The sequence below is a fragment of the Symphalangus syndactylus genome, chromosome 4, assembly GCF_028878055.3.
Source record: "Symphalangus syndactylus isolate Jambi chromosome 4, NHGRI_mSymSyn1-v2.1_pri, whole genome shotgun sequence".
NCBI classification, from domain to species: domain Eukaryota; kingdom Metazoa; phylum Chordata; class Mammalia; order Primates; family Hylobatidae; genus Symphalangus; species Symphalangus syndactylus.
Genome location: NC_072426.2, coordinates 64218496 through 64238591, shown reverse-complemented (window position 1 = coordinate 64238591; position 20096 = coordinate 64218496). Strand labels below are relative to the sequence as shown.

Genomic DNA, 20096 nt, shown 5'->3' with positions numbered 1-20096 from the left:
AAGTAGAAAGGAATAACTAAAGCTTAAACCCAGTGAATTGCAGATCGAGAAAAGGATTTGTTTATTTATATTACTGATCTTTTAAAAAATAGACTACTGTAGCAGTACTTTAAAATAATTTACAAGTTGACACCACCTTTCAAAACCCTGGTCTTTTATGTATGAGAAGATAGCTTTGTATTTGCCTTTTGTATTTTAATACATAAATCAGTTAAGCTGTTTCTCTAATTGCAATTAATAATTGATTTAAAAATTTTCCATATTAGTAATGTATTAAAGACAGAGTAGCTCTGTTGAAGTGAAAACTATAGCAAGAAATTTCTAAAAAAACAGTTAATTTTTCTCATCCAACATAAATGGAATATTAACAGTTTTACTGAATGTTATTTTATTTTTACTTTTTTAAAGGGACTCTAAAAGTTTAAGGTGTTATATACTACACGTAAATATTCGTGTAGTATACTACATGAATTCGATTGCATACTACATGTTCAGATTGCTGGGTAAGGATGTTAAAAATGAAATTGGTTTTGGTCACCATTGCTAGTGGATGTAAAGAAATGACTGTGGTAGCAAGTTAGAATGCCATGATATGGAGCCATTTACTCTGCCATTCATTTTTCACTTTTCAAAAGGAATGATGTTTCTATATCATTTGTTAAATTTTCTAACATGCTCATGGAGGAACGCTCTTGAATGCTCATTTGAGGAGCATACAGTGTTGTCTTTGTCAGTATTTGGGGTTTTATCTTTTTCTGATTGATGGAATTGCAGCAGGATGAATACCTAGGCCATTAATATATATGATGAGCAAATGTGTTGAAAATTACAGTTTTTACAGGAATAGGCAGTTATGCTTTTACAGCTTAGGACAGGAGATTATTTGATTTAGAACTGTGGTGATGAAATTTTCATGGAGTGTTAGGGCCAGGGCTTTTGCTCGTGGTTTGGAAAAGATGTTAGTAAGCACCAAAGGGTGATGGCATTGTCCCGCGGACAAATAATAATAATGCAACATTTCTAGAGTTTGTTTTTTTAACATTAAAAATAAATCTAAAATGGCAATAATGGAAATAATGTATAGATCAGTAGACAAACCACTTGGAAATTTTACCTTTTAGCTTATGTATATCTTTTGGTCATTGTCCATCTTTAAGCTTTTATTTCCACATCTTTTCCTTTTTTTTCCTTATAGTTTCTGGGTTTATTTATTTATTTATTATTATTATTTAAGACGGAGTTTTGTTCTTGTTGCCCAGGCTGGAGTGCGATGGTGCAATCTCGGCTCACTGCAACCTCCACCTCCCGGGTTCAAGCAATTCTCCTGCCTCAGCCTCCTGAGTAGCTGGGATTACAGGCATGCACCACCATGCCCGGCTAATTTTGTATTTTTAGTAGAGACGGGGTTTCCCCATGTTGGTCAGGCTGGTCTCGAACTCCTGACCTCAGGTGATCCGCCTGCTTTGGCCTCCCAAAGTGCTAGGATTACAGGTGTGAGCCACTGCGCCTGGCCTAGTTTCTGGGTTTTTTCGAGGCATTTCATTTTGAATCAAATTCACATGTATTTCTAAGCCTTATCCCAATATAGCTTTTCTGTATCACCCATGAAGGAAGCATAAAAAAGAACTTTGAATGCACGTACCTCACTCATATCAAAACTTTCATCTGCAGCAGAAAGCTGACTATCTGAAATTATATATTTTTCAGTTCTTAGAAATAATTATTTCTGGAAAATTTTTCATGGATGCTACAACTAGGTATAACTTATTACAGAAAAAGAAGGTAGTATGACCCAAAGCAAATTCAAAAATTTTAAGTTTTGTTTTGCATACTGAATGAAAGAAAAGACATAAAAGACATTTTAAAGGGAGTGATTTCATCTTGGGTATTATGTTTTTTGCTCTAGGGTCATTTGAAAACAATACTGATGAGATTCGCTTTTCTAGTATAGGTATAACAATATTACATTTATAAAAATGTGAATACTGGTAGCTATAAGATTTGGGACAGATAAATCAACCTGTTCATCTTGAGTTTATACACAGGCAAGAGAACTGAGGCAAAAGGATTATCTTAGGTTTCTCCTGCGCCATTCTAGGATTTTTATAAAATTAAACTAAGTGGGTAAATGTAGCCCTCTAGTGGTTCTGTTTTATGCTTACACTGTTAACTTTGGTGCATCTAAGCATTTCTCTAATGTTTACTGATTTTAGGAAACTGAGGAGAATCAGATTTTAATAATGTTAATGGCATAAAGAATATGGGGAAAAAAGGTAATAGGGATACCTTATTATTCTAACAAAACATGTTCAGGTTGGTTTTCAGGTTGTAATGTGATAATCCAGAATATTTTTATTCTGTACTTTACAATATCAGTGATTGAATTCAGATACTTTGGCAAAGTATACAATGATTACTATCATCAGATAATATTAATTACTCGTACATATCAAACTATAGGGGAAATTAACAGATGGATGGTGAAGTTGATCATGTTATATCCATGCTATGAAATACATAGCTACTAATAAATTAGACTTTATTAGATTCTGGGTTTATTGACTTGGATATTATAATATAGCCTTACGGGAAAACAAGTTGCAAAGTTGCATTATATATATACATTTGTACTTATTTTTTTCCCTCATTTTTATTTATAAGAAAAAAGTGGAGGAAACCTCAAACACTTGTATGAATATGTGTATAAGCAGAGAAAAGCCTAAGAAAGGATATGCACCAAACAATACTGGTACCTTTAGGAGAGTGAGATTTGGAAGTAGGAAGGAGACTACTTCTTCATCACTGATATTTAAATTGTTAAGAAAAAAAAGCAAAAGGAGCCGAAGTGGAAAGACTTGAATGGTCAACAGAAAACAGGGACCTCAATCCGAATAGTTTTAGAGGACTAAGGCTGGCTCCTATACTGATTTCCTGAGTTTGTTTATTGTTAAATAGGATGTGTGTGCTTGATAATCTCCTTAGATAGAAGACTGATGCCCAAATCGGTTACAATGTGTGGTGCTTGGTATTTCTTTTTGTTTTGCTAATAAGCTTTTCCCTTATTCTGGGAATTAAAGTCCTTTCCTCTTTAGCCCAATTAAATTTGTTAAGGGAGGGCCTCTATGAAAAGGCCCTTCTTTGAGGTCTCTAAGTGGAAATGATTGGTCCTAAAAAATCTTTCCTCAGTAGCTCATAAAGCAGTTCATAATTATCGAAGGCTTATTATGAAGGGTGTCTCGGTATCTTCCCTCCAAAATGCTAAGAAATAATTTAGGCAACAGTTCAGACTCTAAAAATGAAGATGGCTCGGTCTTTTCACAGACTGAACACAATATTGTTGCAACTTACTTGATTATGGCAGGTATGGATATTTAAGTAACAGTTATCTTTCTTTAGAATGGGTGAAGAAAGGCAGAAGTTTTCAGCATAAGGCATGCATCGTTTCAAGTTCCATATTATTGGCCAACCTTGACAAGTCATTTATCCTGACTTGGCTTGCTCGTTGGTAAATGAGGACGATGATATTCTATTTCTGGGCTGTAAAGAGCAAATAAGAGAATGTGGGTGAAAGAATAAGTGAAAGCATTGTTAGTGATGGCCATTGTTCCAGGTTATTTTGAATTTTGATAAATAATGTAAGAGCAGTGAAGTGGGGCTGAGAAAAGTTTTCTGTGTGATAAATAGTTCTTTTATAAAAATCTATGTATTTGGTTATTGCATTGTTAAAGTTTTTTTTGGAGAAGAGTATGCACCATGGCAAAAAAATATTTTTATATCATTTACTATTCTTATAACCCTCATATTTTTGTTCTTGGTGGTAGAATTTAGCTAAGAACTTAAAGGTTCTGGAAAGAAAAAGTACTAAGAAGACAGAGCAGAGTATATTGTCATTGAGGACAGAGTCTGAAAATTCAGCTTGTTCCAGAATGCTTATTGGAAAACTCTTGAGTTTTGGATTTCATCTTTTAGTATATTCGCAACTGTGAGCAAGTTTCTTCCCTTTTTATTCTTCCATTTTCTCATCTGTAAAACAAGGATAAGTTACCTGTCATGATTGTTATAAGGAGTAAAATTAAGTGACACATAAATGCCATATAGTAGGTGTTGGACAAATATTTGTTTCTTTTTCCCTTTCCTCCTCACACACTCATTGATGTAAAGGATTGTTTGCAGAAAAAAAGGGATGGGGGAATGACAGAAACTTTTTAATCTTTTTAGTGTATCATTGAATTGTGTAACTTTTATATTGAGCAATCACTTAATTTTCAACTTTATGCTCTAATGAGTTGTAGAAGTAACTGTTATATTGAGTTCGTTATTTTTTGGATTGACTTTTATAAAAATTTTCAAGCATTCAAAAGTAGAGTGAAAAGTATAACACATCATCCTATACCCAGTTTATAATTGTTTAGTTTCTTCCTTATAATTCAGTGTATTACTTCTAGTACTAGAAATTGAGTTCCTCAGTTAAGTTTTGCGATTTTAGTGACATGTTATCTCGTTCATTTGAATACCTCTGTATGATAAGTACTAGACAAGTTCTAGTTTTTTTGTAATTGCAAAAAAGACTGAGAAAATCTCCTAACAATTACATGGAAATACTTTGTATACAAGTGTTTGGTTTAGTTAGTTATTTGTAGATGACCAAAAAAAAAAAAAAAAATCCAAAAAACAACCAAAACTATCCTTTTTTGACCTGGTTACAAAATTAGCATGCAGGAAATATTCTATTTAGTTCTTATCTCTGTAACAGTAATAATAATAGTAATCTTACTACTACGGCTACTAATGTTATCATTTGAATACTTGCTATATACCAAGCACTGTTCTAAAACCTTACACATACAGAATAATTCATCCTTACACTAATTCAGTAAGTTACTCTTCAGTTTTATTTCTCTAGTTTACACAGATGAAGAGCTTAAGAAACTTGTCCAGCACACACATCTACTAAGTAGCTACACCAGGATTTGAACCCAGGCATTTTGGTTCTAGAGCCCTCACATATATATCCAAGAGTCAGCTTTATCAAGATATACAATGAGTGTGTGTTGTTTGCTTGTGTTTCTGGTGGATCCACTGAGGGAAGCATATCTGACCTCTTTATGCTTTTGTTCTGCCCCTGTATCAAGCATCTATTTTTCTTTAGATCCCCTAACTTTCCTCCTTTAATAAAACTCACTTAAAGTTGCAAATCAAAACCAAAACTATGAGGAAAGGGTGTAGTGAAAGCATTTATTTCATTTGTTACTTTTACCAAGAGCCTATTTAGATTTTTTATTTTTTATTTAATTTTTAATTTGATCTTTCATTTATATTTTGGCTCCTATAAACTGTTACAACTTCCAGTGCAACAGACATTTTGTTAATTTAGTGTCCTTGAGCACTCTGCCTTTCCCCAGTTAAGGCTGGGAGGTAAGAGGACATGGTGAATTTGAAGATCTGAAATAAACCATTATGGATGAACTGTAAAATGAAGGGTGAGAGGTTGAAAAAGATGGCTGAGTACCAGACAGTGACGAGCCATGTAAGTTTTAAAGATGACAGGGAGTCACTGAAGGGTTTGAAATGGGAGTGACATGATCTGATTTGCGTTTTAGAAATGTGCTATCGTGGTAGCTAAGAGACCACATAGGAGGCCATTGCAGTGATTCTGAGGAGGGAGTAATCGCAGTGGGGACAGAAAAAAGTAGATACATTCAAGAGCTAGAAGGTGGAATTGATGATTGGATGATGGGATTGTGGGAGAAGGAGAGAAGTATCAAAGATGATGCCTAGGTTTCTTTTTTGAGCCACTGAATAGATGGTGATGCTCTTCATCAGATGGGAGCATACCTGGGGAAGAAGAGGTTTGAGGCAGGAGAAAAAGTCTCTCAGTTCAGTTTGAGAGGTGTCCAATAAAAAGCCGGACACATGGGTTTGAGTGTCCGGAGGCTGAAAAGTATCAGAGTATAGCCTTGGGTATGAAGAAATCACTCAGAGTATGTGTTAAATGTGAAAATAAAGGGATCTAGGACAGAAGGTTGGACAATGCACATATTTAATAAGACATAGATGGAGAAAGAAAGGCCAGGAAGTAGATCAAGAAGGGTCTGTCGAAGAGATTGGATGGAAGTCACGGAAGACAAGAAGGAAAATGTTTCAAGAGTGAAGGAGAAGTCAACATCAAGTGCTACTTAGTGTTTACACTGACTGTGAAATGGGACTTAACTAAAATCTAACAACTAGGTGATCTATTATATACTCATTACAAGACCTACAGCTGTGGAAACAAGGCAGCATGCTTGGCACAGCTACAGAGAGAATAGAGAAAAGGGCTAAATTGTTTAGTTCATAGCCCCCATTATTTCTAAGACTCCCAGAATTATAGTTCCTTTATTCTGGTTGCATACTTGGTAGGCAGCAATTTACTGCACTGTTTTTATCTAACTTTAAAAAGTCGTTGAATTTGTAGCTAGCCCAGAAAGAGTCTTCATTTCATTAAATTCTTCAGAGTGTATCTTGTATACATGCTACAATCCTAGATGCTAAAAATAGGGCCAAAGAATCAAATTTGCTGTCATTGTATGCTAATTATCTTGAAGGAATGATAGAAATTAAGCAATATGGGTTTTAGTTGTAGCCCACTTATTAAATAAATCTGCTGTATATCACGTATTCAAAAACCACAGAAATCATGAGGAGCCTGAAATCTGCATGAAAAGACAAGGAAAAGTAACAGTTAAATTATGTAGTGTTACATAAGACTAAGTTAATCATAAGCAAGTAGTTCGGAAATTTAAGGAGGAGAGGATAGTGTGGGTAGGATAAGGCTTAGGGGCTTGAACTGAAGTTTGAAGGATGGATGGCATTTGGATAGGCAAAGGGAAGGAGCAGGGTGCTCCAAGTGGGAGAAATATGAGTCAAGCATGGTGTATCTGGGGAAAAACTAGAATGGAGAGTTCACTTGACAAGTGTAGAAATTTGCTTCTAGAGAGTGACAACAGATTGAGGCAAAGAGCCTGGAATATCAGGTTGGGACATTTGGATTTTTATCCCACAGCCAGTGGGAAATACCACAAGTTTTCGGGAGGAGAAGAACCATGGTTAAGTCTATGTTATAGCAAGCTGATTCTGCCAGAAGCAAGGAGGGGAAAAGAACAGGAATCTGGAAGTTTAGTGTAACAGGCTAAGGCAGAAGTTCTGACTGAAGTGCCAAGATATATTAAAAGTTTTTACTGAGCTGATGTTGTATGTTGGTGCTTGGAAACTGTCCCTCTCTGACAATAGTTGGGGATTGATCACCAAGTAATTCTTTTCTTGATGGGGAACTCAACTCTATTCCTGCTTGTTGTGCAACCCTCCTTTAGTCTCTAACAATCCAGTAATGATTCTAGCTTCTTGGCTGAAATCTATTCACACCCCACCCCCTCACATCCCTTTAGGATCTAGTATGCCCATATCTGGCTTATGCCCTTTACAGCATGTAGGGTATGTTGAACATGCACATCCAGTACACTCAACAGTATTTCTCAGTGTAAAATAATACAGTGGCATTCTGGTTAATAAGTTTAGTTATCTGTCTATCTCAGTGCAACCAATCTGGAGCACTGACAACACTGAGGTTCTGGACCTGTAAGCAGAGTCAGAAACTTGATTAAGGTGGTATCAGCTGTGAGGCTTCTCTATGAACCAAAAAGCTGGCTCAACTTCCTCTCTGATAGTCAAGTCTTGTAGTATGCATTCTTCTATTGGGGTAGTTGTGTGTGTGTGTGTGTGTGTGTGTGTGAGAATGAAGAATTTGGACATGTTGAGTTTCAAGAAATAGTGGAATAGTCATATGAGCTTACATATGCTAGATGCTTAGTAAACGACAATGAGTTCAATGAAAAAAGAAGATGTGGAACTGGAGCTTGTGTCCTGGCTGAAAATAGTGACAAAAGTGCTGTGAGGATAGAATGATAATTGAAGTTTGAGAAAGGCAACTATCAAAAAAGAAGAGCCCCAGGCCCCAGGAAGGAAGAGGAGGAAGTTAAGCTGCCAAAAAGAGGGTGTGGTCAGTCATACATTTGTCCTAAAAATCAGCAGGAATGGTATGAAAGCCAATGAAGGAGTTTCAAGGACAGAACACTCAATAGCGATGACATTAAAACCAAACTTCAGTGCTGCCTTGTGCAATTAGCAGATTCTTCATGTTTTAATTTTCTCATTTCTGTTTCACAGAAGGGATGTGAAGATGTTGCATACAGTTTTAAGAACAGCAGGAGCTCTTCAAATAAATGAACTAAAATAGATCTGTTATGTTTTTAAAGGGGCTTAAATATTTAATTTTGAGTCTACTTTAAACATTCAAATTAAACAAAATGCATCATATTTTTGTGTGTGTTCTCAGGTATGATAAGTATTATCAGCAACATAATAGTTCTGGGCATCTTCATTAAGTACAAGGAACTTCGGACACCCACAAATGCAATTATTATTAACCTGGCTGTTACTGATATAGGGGTCAGTAGCATTGGCTATCCCATGTCTGCTGCCTCAGATCTGTATGGAAGTTGGAAATTTGGATACGCAGGCTGTCAGGTATTGGCAATCATTGGAATGAAAACAAAATAAATAGATCAAATAAATGTAAATTTAAATGTCTAAAAAGAATCCCAAGAGTTTAAATTGAATATTGTAGAATAATAGATACAGTGCTTTTATGGAAAACAACAGAAGTGACTAGGAGAAATTAAATCACCAACCATTATTATATTTTCAAAATTCTCCTAACCCGAAGGAAGAAACAAACAAAACAACTAGCATTCAACTAAAGAAGAGTGCTGATTTGCATATTCAAATAAATATTTGCATATTGCAAATTAAAAAAGAAATACCCTGCTTTCATCTGAAACAATAAAGTAGTGATTTAATCATAATATTATGGAAGATAGTTAAGCTACCATGGGGAATTTTTTCCTATAGAAAGTCCTCCATGAGAATTGTTACTAAATGTAATTTGTTATTTTTTAGTAAAAAGGAAATGAGTTAATATTAATTTGCCTTAAGATAGTAAGCAAATATTACTTTTGGCCTAATTCTTTTAGCAGTTTACTATCATAAGCCAAAAACTATAGAGAATAAAATGAAAGTAGTAGTGAATACTGAATAACCACGTAAGTACCAACTAGTTTTGTTAAATCTTAATGTTTTGCAATCTGTGCTTCAGATTGTTTTTCTTTTTAAAGATATAAAACTATACAGATAATGATGAAGGGCACCACATACCATCTTCAATCTTATTCCTCCCATGCATGTTTTTCTTTCTAATATATGTGCACATAAACCAGATACTGTCTAAATACTTTAGGTTTTGTGTAAATGATATCATATTGTTTGCATTATGCGATTTCCTTTCATTGTTAGATATTATGTTTTTGAGATTTATCCATGTTGATGGATATGACTGTAAGTCATTCATTTCAACTGCTATATAATATTCCATTTTGTGAACATAGAAAGCCCGATGTATATCTTCATTTTACTCTTATTGGACCTTTGTTCCCATTTTTTTTCTTTTTTTTTTTTGAGATGGAGTCTCACTGTGTTGCCCAGGCTGGAGTGCAGTGGCGTGATCTCCGCTCACTGCAAGCTCTGCCTTCCAGATTCACACCATTCTCCTGCCTCAGCCTCCTGAGTAGCTGGGAATACAGGTGCCCGCCACCAAGCCCGGCTAATTTTTTTTTTTTGTATTTTTTTTTTTTTTTTAGTAAAAACGGAGTTTCATCATGTTAGCCAGGATGGTCTTGATCTCCTGACCTCATGATCTGCCCGCCTCGGCCTCCCAAAGTGCTGGGATTACAGGTGTGAGCCACCGCACCCGGCCCCCCCGTTTTTTTTTTCTATTGCAGACAAGGCTTCAATAAATGTTCTTATATATGTCTCCTTCTGCAATATGTGAGTTTCTTTAGCCACATTGCTTAGGAGTGGAATGGTTAAGTTGTGGAGAATGTTCATCTTCAACTTTATCAGAAGTAGCCAAATTGCTGTCCAAAATAGTTATTCAAATTATGAGAACGTCTATTACTCCACATTCTCCTTAACATTTGGGATTGTCAGACTTTTAAATTTTCATTTTCATGAATGTGAAATGCCATCTTATAATCAGTATTTCTTTGAATATTTATTGTGGTTGTATGTCTTATGTTATAAACATTCAAATGCTAATGGGCTTGTGTGAATACTCCGTTCATCATCTGGCCATTTTTCTATTGAGTTTGTCTTTTCCTCCTGTTGAATTGCCCATCTTCTGAATACTAGTCGTTTGCTGGTTTGTGGTTGTTCTGCACTCTGTTCAGAGTGTTGTAAAGAAATTTCACTGTAAGTCTTAAAATTTTCAAAGAAGTTCACTTTAGTTAATGAAATTACAAACTACTTTCCATAAATTCTTTTATTAAACCAGTTATAATTTGACAATGAAGATGTATTTTAAAGTAGTAAAGTAAAAAACCTTTAGTATACTTGAGATATATTCTAACAATGGACAAAAATCTAAATGTTTCTTGGGAGGGTGTTTAGAATGGTAGAGTCTTTTCAATTTTGGTTTTCAGGTTTATGCTGGATTGAATATTTTTTTTGGAATGGCAAGCATTGGATTACTCACGGTTGTGGCTGTGGACCGATACCTGACCATCTGCCTTCCTGACGTAGGTACAACACTTTTCTCAGCTTTCTTAATGAATCCATTTCTTGACTAATGGCCACTCAATATATATACTCTAAAATATAAACCTAATGGTTTGTAGTTAGGGTCAGTTTTATTTCTCTGGCAATAATTGTTCAAATGTTTCAGTGGCTTCCTATTGTACTTAGAATAAAATCCAAATTTCATAAGGCCATTCACACTTTGAGGTACGGTCCAAGCCCAAAGTGAGGTCTTTGCATCTGCTGTTTTGCTAGGTCTGGAAAGCTACTCTTCCTGCTTATCCTCTGGCTTATTCTTTTCTCATTTAGGTTTCAGCTTAAATGTCTTTTTTCTTTTCCGGAATGTGAACTTATGTAGATAGGCTTAGTAAAAGGGAGAATATTTTTGTTAATTTTATTTGGCGTTGCACTCATGTTTTGGCTCCTAAGGCCAACCAAAGTGCTCTGTAAAGAATCTACTTGATAACACTTACGAACAAGCAAGTTTAAAAAAGTGAGTCCCATTAATGGCAAATGCTGCTAATATTTCCTATGCTTGATAATAGGGAGAAGAATGACCACTAACACTTACATCGGCTTGATTCTGGGAGCCTGGATCAATGGCCTGTTTTGGGCTTTGATGCCTATCATAGGGTGGGCTAGTTATGCCCCAGATCCTACTGGTGCTACATGTACCATAAACTGGAGGAAAAATGATAGGTAAGAGACAAGTTTACACTTTATAATCAAATGCTTCTAATGTAGACATTTTCTCACCCTTTCAAATTTAAGGTCAGATCATGTGTTCTTCATACAGAAGGTGGCAAAGCACTTCCCTGGTAGTGATGATGTGATTCTCAGTTCAAAGTCGGAATTGAGAAAAGTGACTTACGCTTGTTTGCAAGTAAAGGTCATCCAGCTCCCTTTGTCTCCTTTACCCCATTCCTTCCTCCCTCCCCTGTGTTCTCTCTTAAGGCAGCAATGCAGGATACCAATCACCCTTCCAATATTTGCACATCTCAAAGGTAGGATCATGAGCAGGAAAAGGGTTAGTGAAGCTAGACAGAGTGTGCAGTTCTGGCAAAAGCCCAGGCTGCCTCCCTGCTCTCTTTTCAAGATGGTCTGGTGTTCAAGCACATTCTGAGAACTGTGTAGCAAAAGTACAGTCACTGCAAAAATTTGCCTGCTAGTTAGTGAGGCTTCTTTATATTTTCCAGGAACAAGATGATAATTTAGTTCATTAAAGGAAATGAAGGATGACATAAAAATGAACAGAAAATTTCTAGATCTCAAACCAGATCTAAAGTTTCTTCTGTAGATTCAAAAAGTAAAGGCTGGGCACAGTGGTTCATGCCTGTAATCCCAGCACTTTGTGAGGCTGGGGCAGGAAGATCACTTCAGCCCAGGAGTTTGAGACCAGCCTGGGCAACATATTGAGACCCTGTCTCTACAAAAAAAAAAAAAAAAAAAAAAAATGCGGAGGGTGGTGCGGGGTGGGTGGGAAATTAGCTGGCTGTGGTGGTGTATGCCTGTGGTCTCAGCTACTCCGTAGGCTAAAGTGGAGACTGGCTTGAGCTGGGGAGTTCAAGGCTACAGTGAGACGTGATTGCACCACTGCACTCCAGCCTGGGTGACAGAGCAAGATTATGTCTTGAAAAGAATTAAAAGTAAATAATTTAGGCTTTATAGCCCAGATATTCTGTATCACAGCTCTTCAACTCTGTCATCGTCCTGTAAAAGCAGCCATAGCCAGTATGTAAATGAGGGTACATGGCCGTGTTCCAATAAAACTTTATTTACAAAGATGAGTGATAGACTGAAATAGGCCTACAGTCCATAGTTTGTCAATTCCGGGCCTAAATGAACTAAAAGTCAAATATACTTCTAAAACTATTTAACAATATAATGACTACCAGTATTGTTTTTAATAATTATCTCCTCTTTCCCCTTCCCCTGTTTAGGACATTAAATGAGCAATCATGATTGCCTTTTCTTATTTTCAGATCTTTTGTGTCTTATACCATGACAGTTATTGCGATAAATTTTATTGTGCCCTTGACAGTGATGTTTTACTGCTATTACCATGTCACGCTATCCATTAAACATCACACTACCAGTGACTGCACTGAGTCCCTCAACAGAGACTGGTCAGATCAAATAGATGTAACAAAGGTAAGAGATCAAAATCCTTGAAAAATTGTTGTCATGGAGCTTTTACTCACTCATAGTTGAAAGAGTCCCTGGGACCACTGCAGTCTTCTCTCCCTCATCTCCAATTCTCACCCCCGAGCTCTTTCTTCTGTGTTTGCCTCATTTTTTTTTTTGCTTTTGTTTTTGTTTTTGTTTTTGTTTTTTGAAATGGAGTTTCACTCTTATCGTCCAGGCTGGAGTGCAATGGCACGATCTCGGCTCACTGCAACCTCCGCCTCCCAGGTTCAAGTGATTCTCCTGCCTCAGCCTCCCCAGTAGCTGGGATTACACGTACCTGCTGCCACACTTGGCTAATTTTTTTTGTATTTTTAGTAGAGATGGGGTTTCACCGTGTTGGGCCAGGCTGGTCTTGAACTCCTGACCTCAGGTGATCCACCTGCCTTGGCCCCCCAAAGTGCTGAGATTACAGGTGTGAGCCAATGTGCCTGGCCACTTGCCTTCTTATTTCTGAATGATATGCTGTTTGCTCTTTTGGATATTTTTGTTGGCCATCATCTCTTGATTTCCTACTATGGATGATGAGGATTTATTCTCTTATACCACCCACCTGCCCAACTCCTCCTCCACACCTTTCTCTCTCCTTACCTGTCAGTATAATGTTAACAATATTTGGTTAGATAAAGAGGCTCTTTCTCTGCTCTCAGTATGTTTAAACACACCACAGATGTGATGAACCTTATCCTCTTCTTGGAGCCGTCCTCCTGGTTCCCTGGGGCCTCTTGCTCTGGTTTGAACTGATTGCTCCTGAGGACCACTGCTCAGAAAGCCAACATCCTCAGGTCTCCCTTCATCACCAGCTCAGGATGCTTTCACCTCCTTCCAGGGTCAAATTCCCTGTTTTCTGGAATGCTTGTCTTCCTTTTTTTTTTTCTTAGTTTATTTCCTCTGATTTGGTGGAGCACATTCTTCAATTAATTCCTGAGGCTATGGGAGAGGTAAATTATTTTTAAGACTTTGCATGACTGAAAATGTCTTAATTTTACTATCTTATTTGACTGATTGTTTGCCTGGTCTAGAATTCTAGGTGCAAAAGTAATAAAGAGTTTTGAAGGCATTGCTCTACAGTCTCCTAGCTTCCAGCATTGCTGCTACAAAGGCTGATGGCATTCTGGTGGTTGATGCTCTGTGGTGATCTGTGGGTTCTCTCTGGAAGCTTATAGGATCTTCTCTGTCTCTAGTTTTCTGAAAATGTATACTGATGCACCTTGGTATGAGTATTTATCCAGCGCTGGGTACTTGGTGAGTACTTTCAGTGTGGAGACTCCAGTCTTCCTCTTCTAGGAGATTTCTAGTATCATTTCTCTGATTATTCCGGTCCCTCTGTTTTTTCTTTTCTTCTCTTTTCCTGGAATTCCTTTTATTTAGATATTTAATCTGCTAGATTTATCTTCCAATTTTCTTAAATTTTCTCTCCTATATTGCCTATTTTTGTTTGTTTCTTTTGTGGTTGTTGTTTGCTTCTTTTTGTTTCTACTTTCTGGGAGATTTGCTTAACCATATCTAGGTCTAGGATAAGGGTGAGGATAGTGAAGGCCAACCCTTGGGTGCAAAATTCAAGCAAGCACCAAAAAACTCATTAATAAAAAAAAGTAGTTTAATCTAGTACTTAAAGAACAATATTAATGTAAAAATTATGTTGAACAAAATAGAAATTTTAAATAAAAACAGGATCCAACCCTGCACTTATATAATTCACCTGATTCACCTCCCCCTGATCCCAGCCTGATAATATCATACAACCTTTCTGTAACATTTTTAACATTCTACTCTCACTTTTACAGATAGGATAAAAACCATTTTTTTTTTTAATTTCCAGCTTTTATTTTAAGTTCAGGGGTACATGTGCAGGACGTGTAGGTTTGTTACATAGGTAAACGTGTGCCATGGTGGTTTGCTGCACAGACCATCCAGGTATTAAGCCCAGCATCCATTAGCTGTTCTTCCCAATGCTCTCCCACCTCCATCCCTCTACCCTTCGACAAGCCCCAGTGTGTGTTTCTTCCGCCGTGTGTCCGTGTGTTTCCATCATTTAGCTCCCACTTATAAGTGAGAACATATGGTATTTGGTTTTCTGTTCCTGCATTAGTTTGCTAAAGATAATGGCCTCCAGCTCCATCGATGTCCCTGCAAAGGACATGATCTCATTCCTTTATGGCTGCATGGTATTCCATGGTGTATATGTACCACATTTTCTTTATCCAGTCTATCATTGATGAGAATTTAGGTTAATTCCATGTCATGTCCATGATTGCTATTGTGAATAGTGCTGCAATAAACATACATGTGCATGTGTCTTTATAATAGAATGATTTATATTCCTTTGGGTATATACTCAGTAAAAGAATTGGTGGGACAAATGGTATTTCTGTCTCTAGGTCTTTAAGGAATTGCCACACACAATCTTCCACAATGGTTGAATTAAGTTATACTCCCATCAAGACTGTGAAAGTGTTTTTTTCCCACAACCTCACCAGCGTCTGTTATTTTTTGACTTTCTTTTAGCAGCCATTCTGACTGGTATGAGATGGTATCTCATTGTGGTTTTGATTTGCATTTCTCTCGTGATCAGTGATGAGCTTTTTTTTTTTCATGTTTCTTGGCTGCATGTATGCCTTCTGTTGAGAAATGCCTGTTCATGTCCCTTGCCCACTATTTAATGGGGTTGCTTGTTTTTTTCTTATAAATTTTTTTAAGTTCCTTGTAGATGCTGGATATTAGACCTTTGTCAGATGCACAGATTGCAAAAATTTTCTGCCATTCTGTAGGTTGTCTGTTACTCTGTTTATAGTTTCTTTTGCAGCGTAGAAGCTCTTTAGTTTAATTAGATCTTATTTGTCAACTTTTGCTTCTGTTGCAATTGCTTTTGGCATCTTCATCATGAAATCTTTGCCTGTGCCTATGTCCTGAATGGTATTGCCTGGGTTCTCTTCTAGAGTTAAAAACCATTTTTATTGATAAAACAGCTATTTTATACTCCATTCTCTCCTTGTTTTATGGATGTATATCTCCTGTTATTTCTGTGATATTATGTATATATTTATATTTCCTTCTGTTTACCACATAATTTTGTTTCCCCCGAGTTCTTGCACTGTTTTTTTTTTTCTTTGCCTGTCAGTGTAAAAGTTTTCTTAATGTCTGGTGGTCAATGATTGTCCCTTCATACTTAAGAGTGATGCATTAAAAATGTTGATTGTAAGCATGGAGATGCTCATTAGCAAGATGTTTCTTCTGGGGGAATTTCTAATTGTCTCTGTAGTTATTATTACTATTATGACCACCATCATCATTATTATTATTTGCTCTCACTGTGATTATCTGCTAATCAAAAAAAAATTTTTTTTCTAACTTCCAAACTCAATCTGGAAACAAATACAATCCTATTTTGAGCTCAGTGAATTCTAGCACAGGCCATTTCTGCTGGATATATATTACACATGATGCAGATAATTTTGTAAAGGAGCTCTCTTGTATCTTGTTTAAATGGAAAAATTATATTTTTCATGTTGCTCCCTCCTGATTGCCTGCTAAAATGATGTGATGGAGGTTTGGGGGAATTTCTAACTGTCTAGGTAACTATCTTTAGGTATTTTATTCTGGGCAGATCAGTTCCTTTCATGTTCCTGGGTGGGAGGTACAAGTCTATCTCCAAGTTTTTTCACACTCAGTGCAGGGAGGGGGCAGCACACAGATACCCCTCTTTTCAATACAGTACTGAAGTGCTTAGCTGAACCTGGTGTCCCTGTGTTCTGAGTTTCCCAAATTAGCCTTCTTTTTTTTTTTTTTTTTTATACTGAGCCTCTGGAAGTCTTCCAGGGAGAGGAAGGGGAAGTTACTGAGTAGACTGAGTGGACAGGGAAAAAGATTTGGAAGTCTACTTTCTTCGTAGATTTCAACCAGTTCTATTTTGAGCTCCATGTACACCCCCACATCTAGAGTTTTCTGGTACCCTTTGTTACCAGAATTTCTGTAGCTCTGTAGTATGGATTGGTCGGTATCTGGTTTTCCCTCATAGTTGGCTCTTTTTAACATTTATTTACTTATTTATAAAATTATTCTCATGTTTCTTACATAATTTGCCACTTGTCCAATGGTCATTGTTTCCATTAAAAAATATGTATTATCTAATCTCTGATTCTCTGTCCTCACAGTTTTATGTCTTCTTTAACCTCTGTTCCATAATTTTAGCAGGCAATCTAGGGAAGCAATATAAAAATATAATTTTTCCATTTAAACAAGATGCAAGAGATTCTAACACAGCAGAAATGGCTTGTGTTAGAATTCACTGAGCTCAAGATAGGATTGTATTTGTTTCCAGATTGAGTTTAGAAAGTTAGAAAGTTACTTTTGTTAATTTAGCAGATAATCCCAGTAAGAGCAAATAATAATAATGGTGATAATAATAATAATAGCCATGCCAGGAGTTCATAGCATAATGGTGTGAAGTGGGGTGGGGTGGGTTTTTATCTGTCTTTCATCAAAGTCAGCTTTTGTACTCTCCCCTACCATACAGAAAGAAAGAGGGCATTCCTTATGTGTGTGTACCATTCTTAAAAGCAATGTTACATATTCTTGATATACCCATGTCACAAGGTCTTATTATGATAGAGGACTTCAGGCACTTGAAAAAAGAACATTGAAGGCAAAAAAAAAAAACAAAAAAAAAAAAACTCAGCTATTTCCTTTATGTCATCAAAAACATAAACACATTCAAATTCCAACCTAGATAGATTTTTACCCAACTTTAGATATATTAATATTTAAATATTTTAGGTATTGGGCTTGGTGAATATTTATTTCTTTTCAGATGTCTGTGATCATGATCTGCATGTTTCTGGTGGCATGGTCCCCTTATTCCATCGTGTGCTTATGGGCTTCTTTTGGTGATCCAAAGAAGATTCCTCCCCCCATGGCCATCATAGCTCCACTGTTTGCAAAATCTTCTACATTCTATAACCCCTGCATTTATGTGGTTGCTAATAAAAAGTAAGTAATGTCTAAAATGCTTGCAATACAAAATAAAACCGATATAAAAAGAATGTTAAGACTTCTTGGGAGAGAAGTGACAGAAACCCACTTCAATCTAGCATAAAGGTCATTTGCCTCATGTGACTGGAGCAGCATCTAGGACCTTAAATGGCTAGAGCTCCAGATTTGTTACAGACTCTTCCCACACAGTGGCAGAGATGATTGTGGGCAACCCCAGACCCAAGTTCTACCAGCTAAGCATCCCCAAATGCCAACTGCATCTCAGATGGCTCTCTGGCAGAAAAGCCCCGGGGATGTCAGTGGTCAGCTTAGTTCAAATGGTTACCCCCACCCCAAATACATGGAATAGTGGTTTCCAAAGAAAAGAGTGATTCTATTACTGGAAAATGGACAAGGCAACATTGGGCTCACTTGGTGGGTAGCATAGATGTATATTTACAAGAAATAAGACATATCATTCAAATGCAAGGGAAAAGTTTAGTCCCAACATAAAAGGCATCTGGATACTAGAGAATTCTTACCTCCTCTCTTTTTTGGGTTTCTTAGCAAAATGTTCCTTTCCTGCCTCCTTAGTGAAGTTTAGATGGAGTCTGTCTCTGTCACCCAGGCTGGAGTGCAGTGGCGTGATCTCAGCTCACTACAACCTCTGCCTCCGGGTTCAAGCAATTCCCTGCCTCAGCCTCCCGAGTAGCTGGGATTACAGGTGCCTACCACCACGCCTGGCTAATTTTTGTATTTTTAGTAGAGACGGGGTTTCACCATCTTGGCCAGGCTCATCTTGAACTCCTGACCTCATGATCCGCCCACCTTGGCCTCCCAAAGCGCTGGGATTACAGGCGTGAGCCACTGCACCCAGCCGAGGTCAGGTAATTTTATCCCGGAATGGCAATGTTTGGAAAAGCAGTTTTAGCTACAGGTACGTGAAGAAACATAAAATTTTACAGACCAAACAGACCACATAAGAAGAATGAAGAACACATTTTAAATTCAGAATCTGCTGGTAGTTCTTTTGGAAAATTCTTGCTAGGAAGAACAGATGGATGAAATACACATTGTTAGTTCAAATAAACAACTCATGGCACTTGACATTAGTAGCGTCCTTTTAAATACATATAATTATTTACTTTTATTAGATATCTTCAATCTATAGAATCAACAGTGCAAAATTGGCCTTTAACGGTACCATATACCTTATATATTTATAAAGGTTCTCAACAGGACATGTTAAAGTTGGAGGCAGAAATTTATCCAGAGATGTAAATTGGCAGTAGTGGCATCTTAGCCATATTTGAAAATGCTTTAGAAGTTCCAAATCATTATGGGTTAATGCCAGATTTTCCTTTTTTATTGTAGATTTCGGAGGGCAATGCTTGCCATGTTCAAATGTCAGACTCACCAAACAATGCCTGTGACAAGTATTTTACCCATGGATGTATCTCAAAACCCATTGACTTCTGGAAGAATCTGAAATAAGAGAAAAGGACACACTATCAAAACACTTTAGTATTTTGACAATGCATTTCTTTTAAATATGACCCCATTTAGATCAAGTGCAGACGTGGATCATTGTCCTATGAGACTGTAAGCTCCTCAAGCGCAGCTCATGCTTCTGTTTGTGCATTCTGGCTGCTGTAGTGCATGCTTCTCTGTGTCCTGATATGTCAACTTATTGCTCATCTCCTTTGATGAATTAGGCATCAGAGGTTAAGGTCCCCTTTCTTTCTCCCTATTATGGCATGCGTTACACTGTACTGATGACCTTTAACTTGCCTGGCTCCTCTATTAGAATAGAAGCAGTCACTAATATAATGTTAGAATAAATGAATAAAAACAATAATAATGAATAATTCTAGATAATTACTGAAATGACTTGTTGGATGTTCCCAGTTAGAATAGAAAGCATTTTTTGCATTTCAACATTTTAACATTTAAATCAATTAACTTACGTTATTAAACAAAAATAATCAAATGAACATTAAACATGATTGTTTCTAAATAAAATGTTAAGTCAATGCATATATATTATATAGCATTATAACCCCTGTGCATATTTTGATGTTTTCTGCAATTTTGATTACCATTTTTCTGCATATATATTCCATATATTTGCCAACAGAGTTAACTTCAATCAGAGTGGAGATTTTTATATGTTTGTTCTTTGATGTATCCTTAGCACATATACCCAATTCTGTCTGGCATGTAGTAGGCACTCAATAAATATTTTTTCAATGTCAAATGAATTTGTAGACTCACAT

At 36.7% G+C, this 20096-nt stretch overlaps 1 protein-coding gene across 1 annotated transcript; it reads left to right on the top strand.

Moving 5' to 3' along the window:
- Positions 1-247: 247 nt before the first annotated feature.
- Positions 248-20077, top strand: RRH (retinal pigment epithelium-derived rhodopsin homolog). The gene is made up of 7 exons (XM_055274875.2): positions 248-3361; positions 8372-8562; positions 10572-10671; positions 11211-11364; positions 12648-12816; positions 17660-17838; positions 19195-20077. Exons 1-7 carry the CDS (start codon positions 3256-3258, stop codon positions 19307-19309), a joined length of 1014 nt encoding a protein of 337 aa, XP_055130850.1. The 5' UTR covers positions 248-3255; the 3' UTR covers positions 19310-20077.
- The last annotated feature ends 19 nt before the right edge of the window (positions 20078-20096 follow it).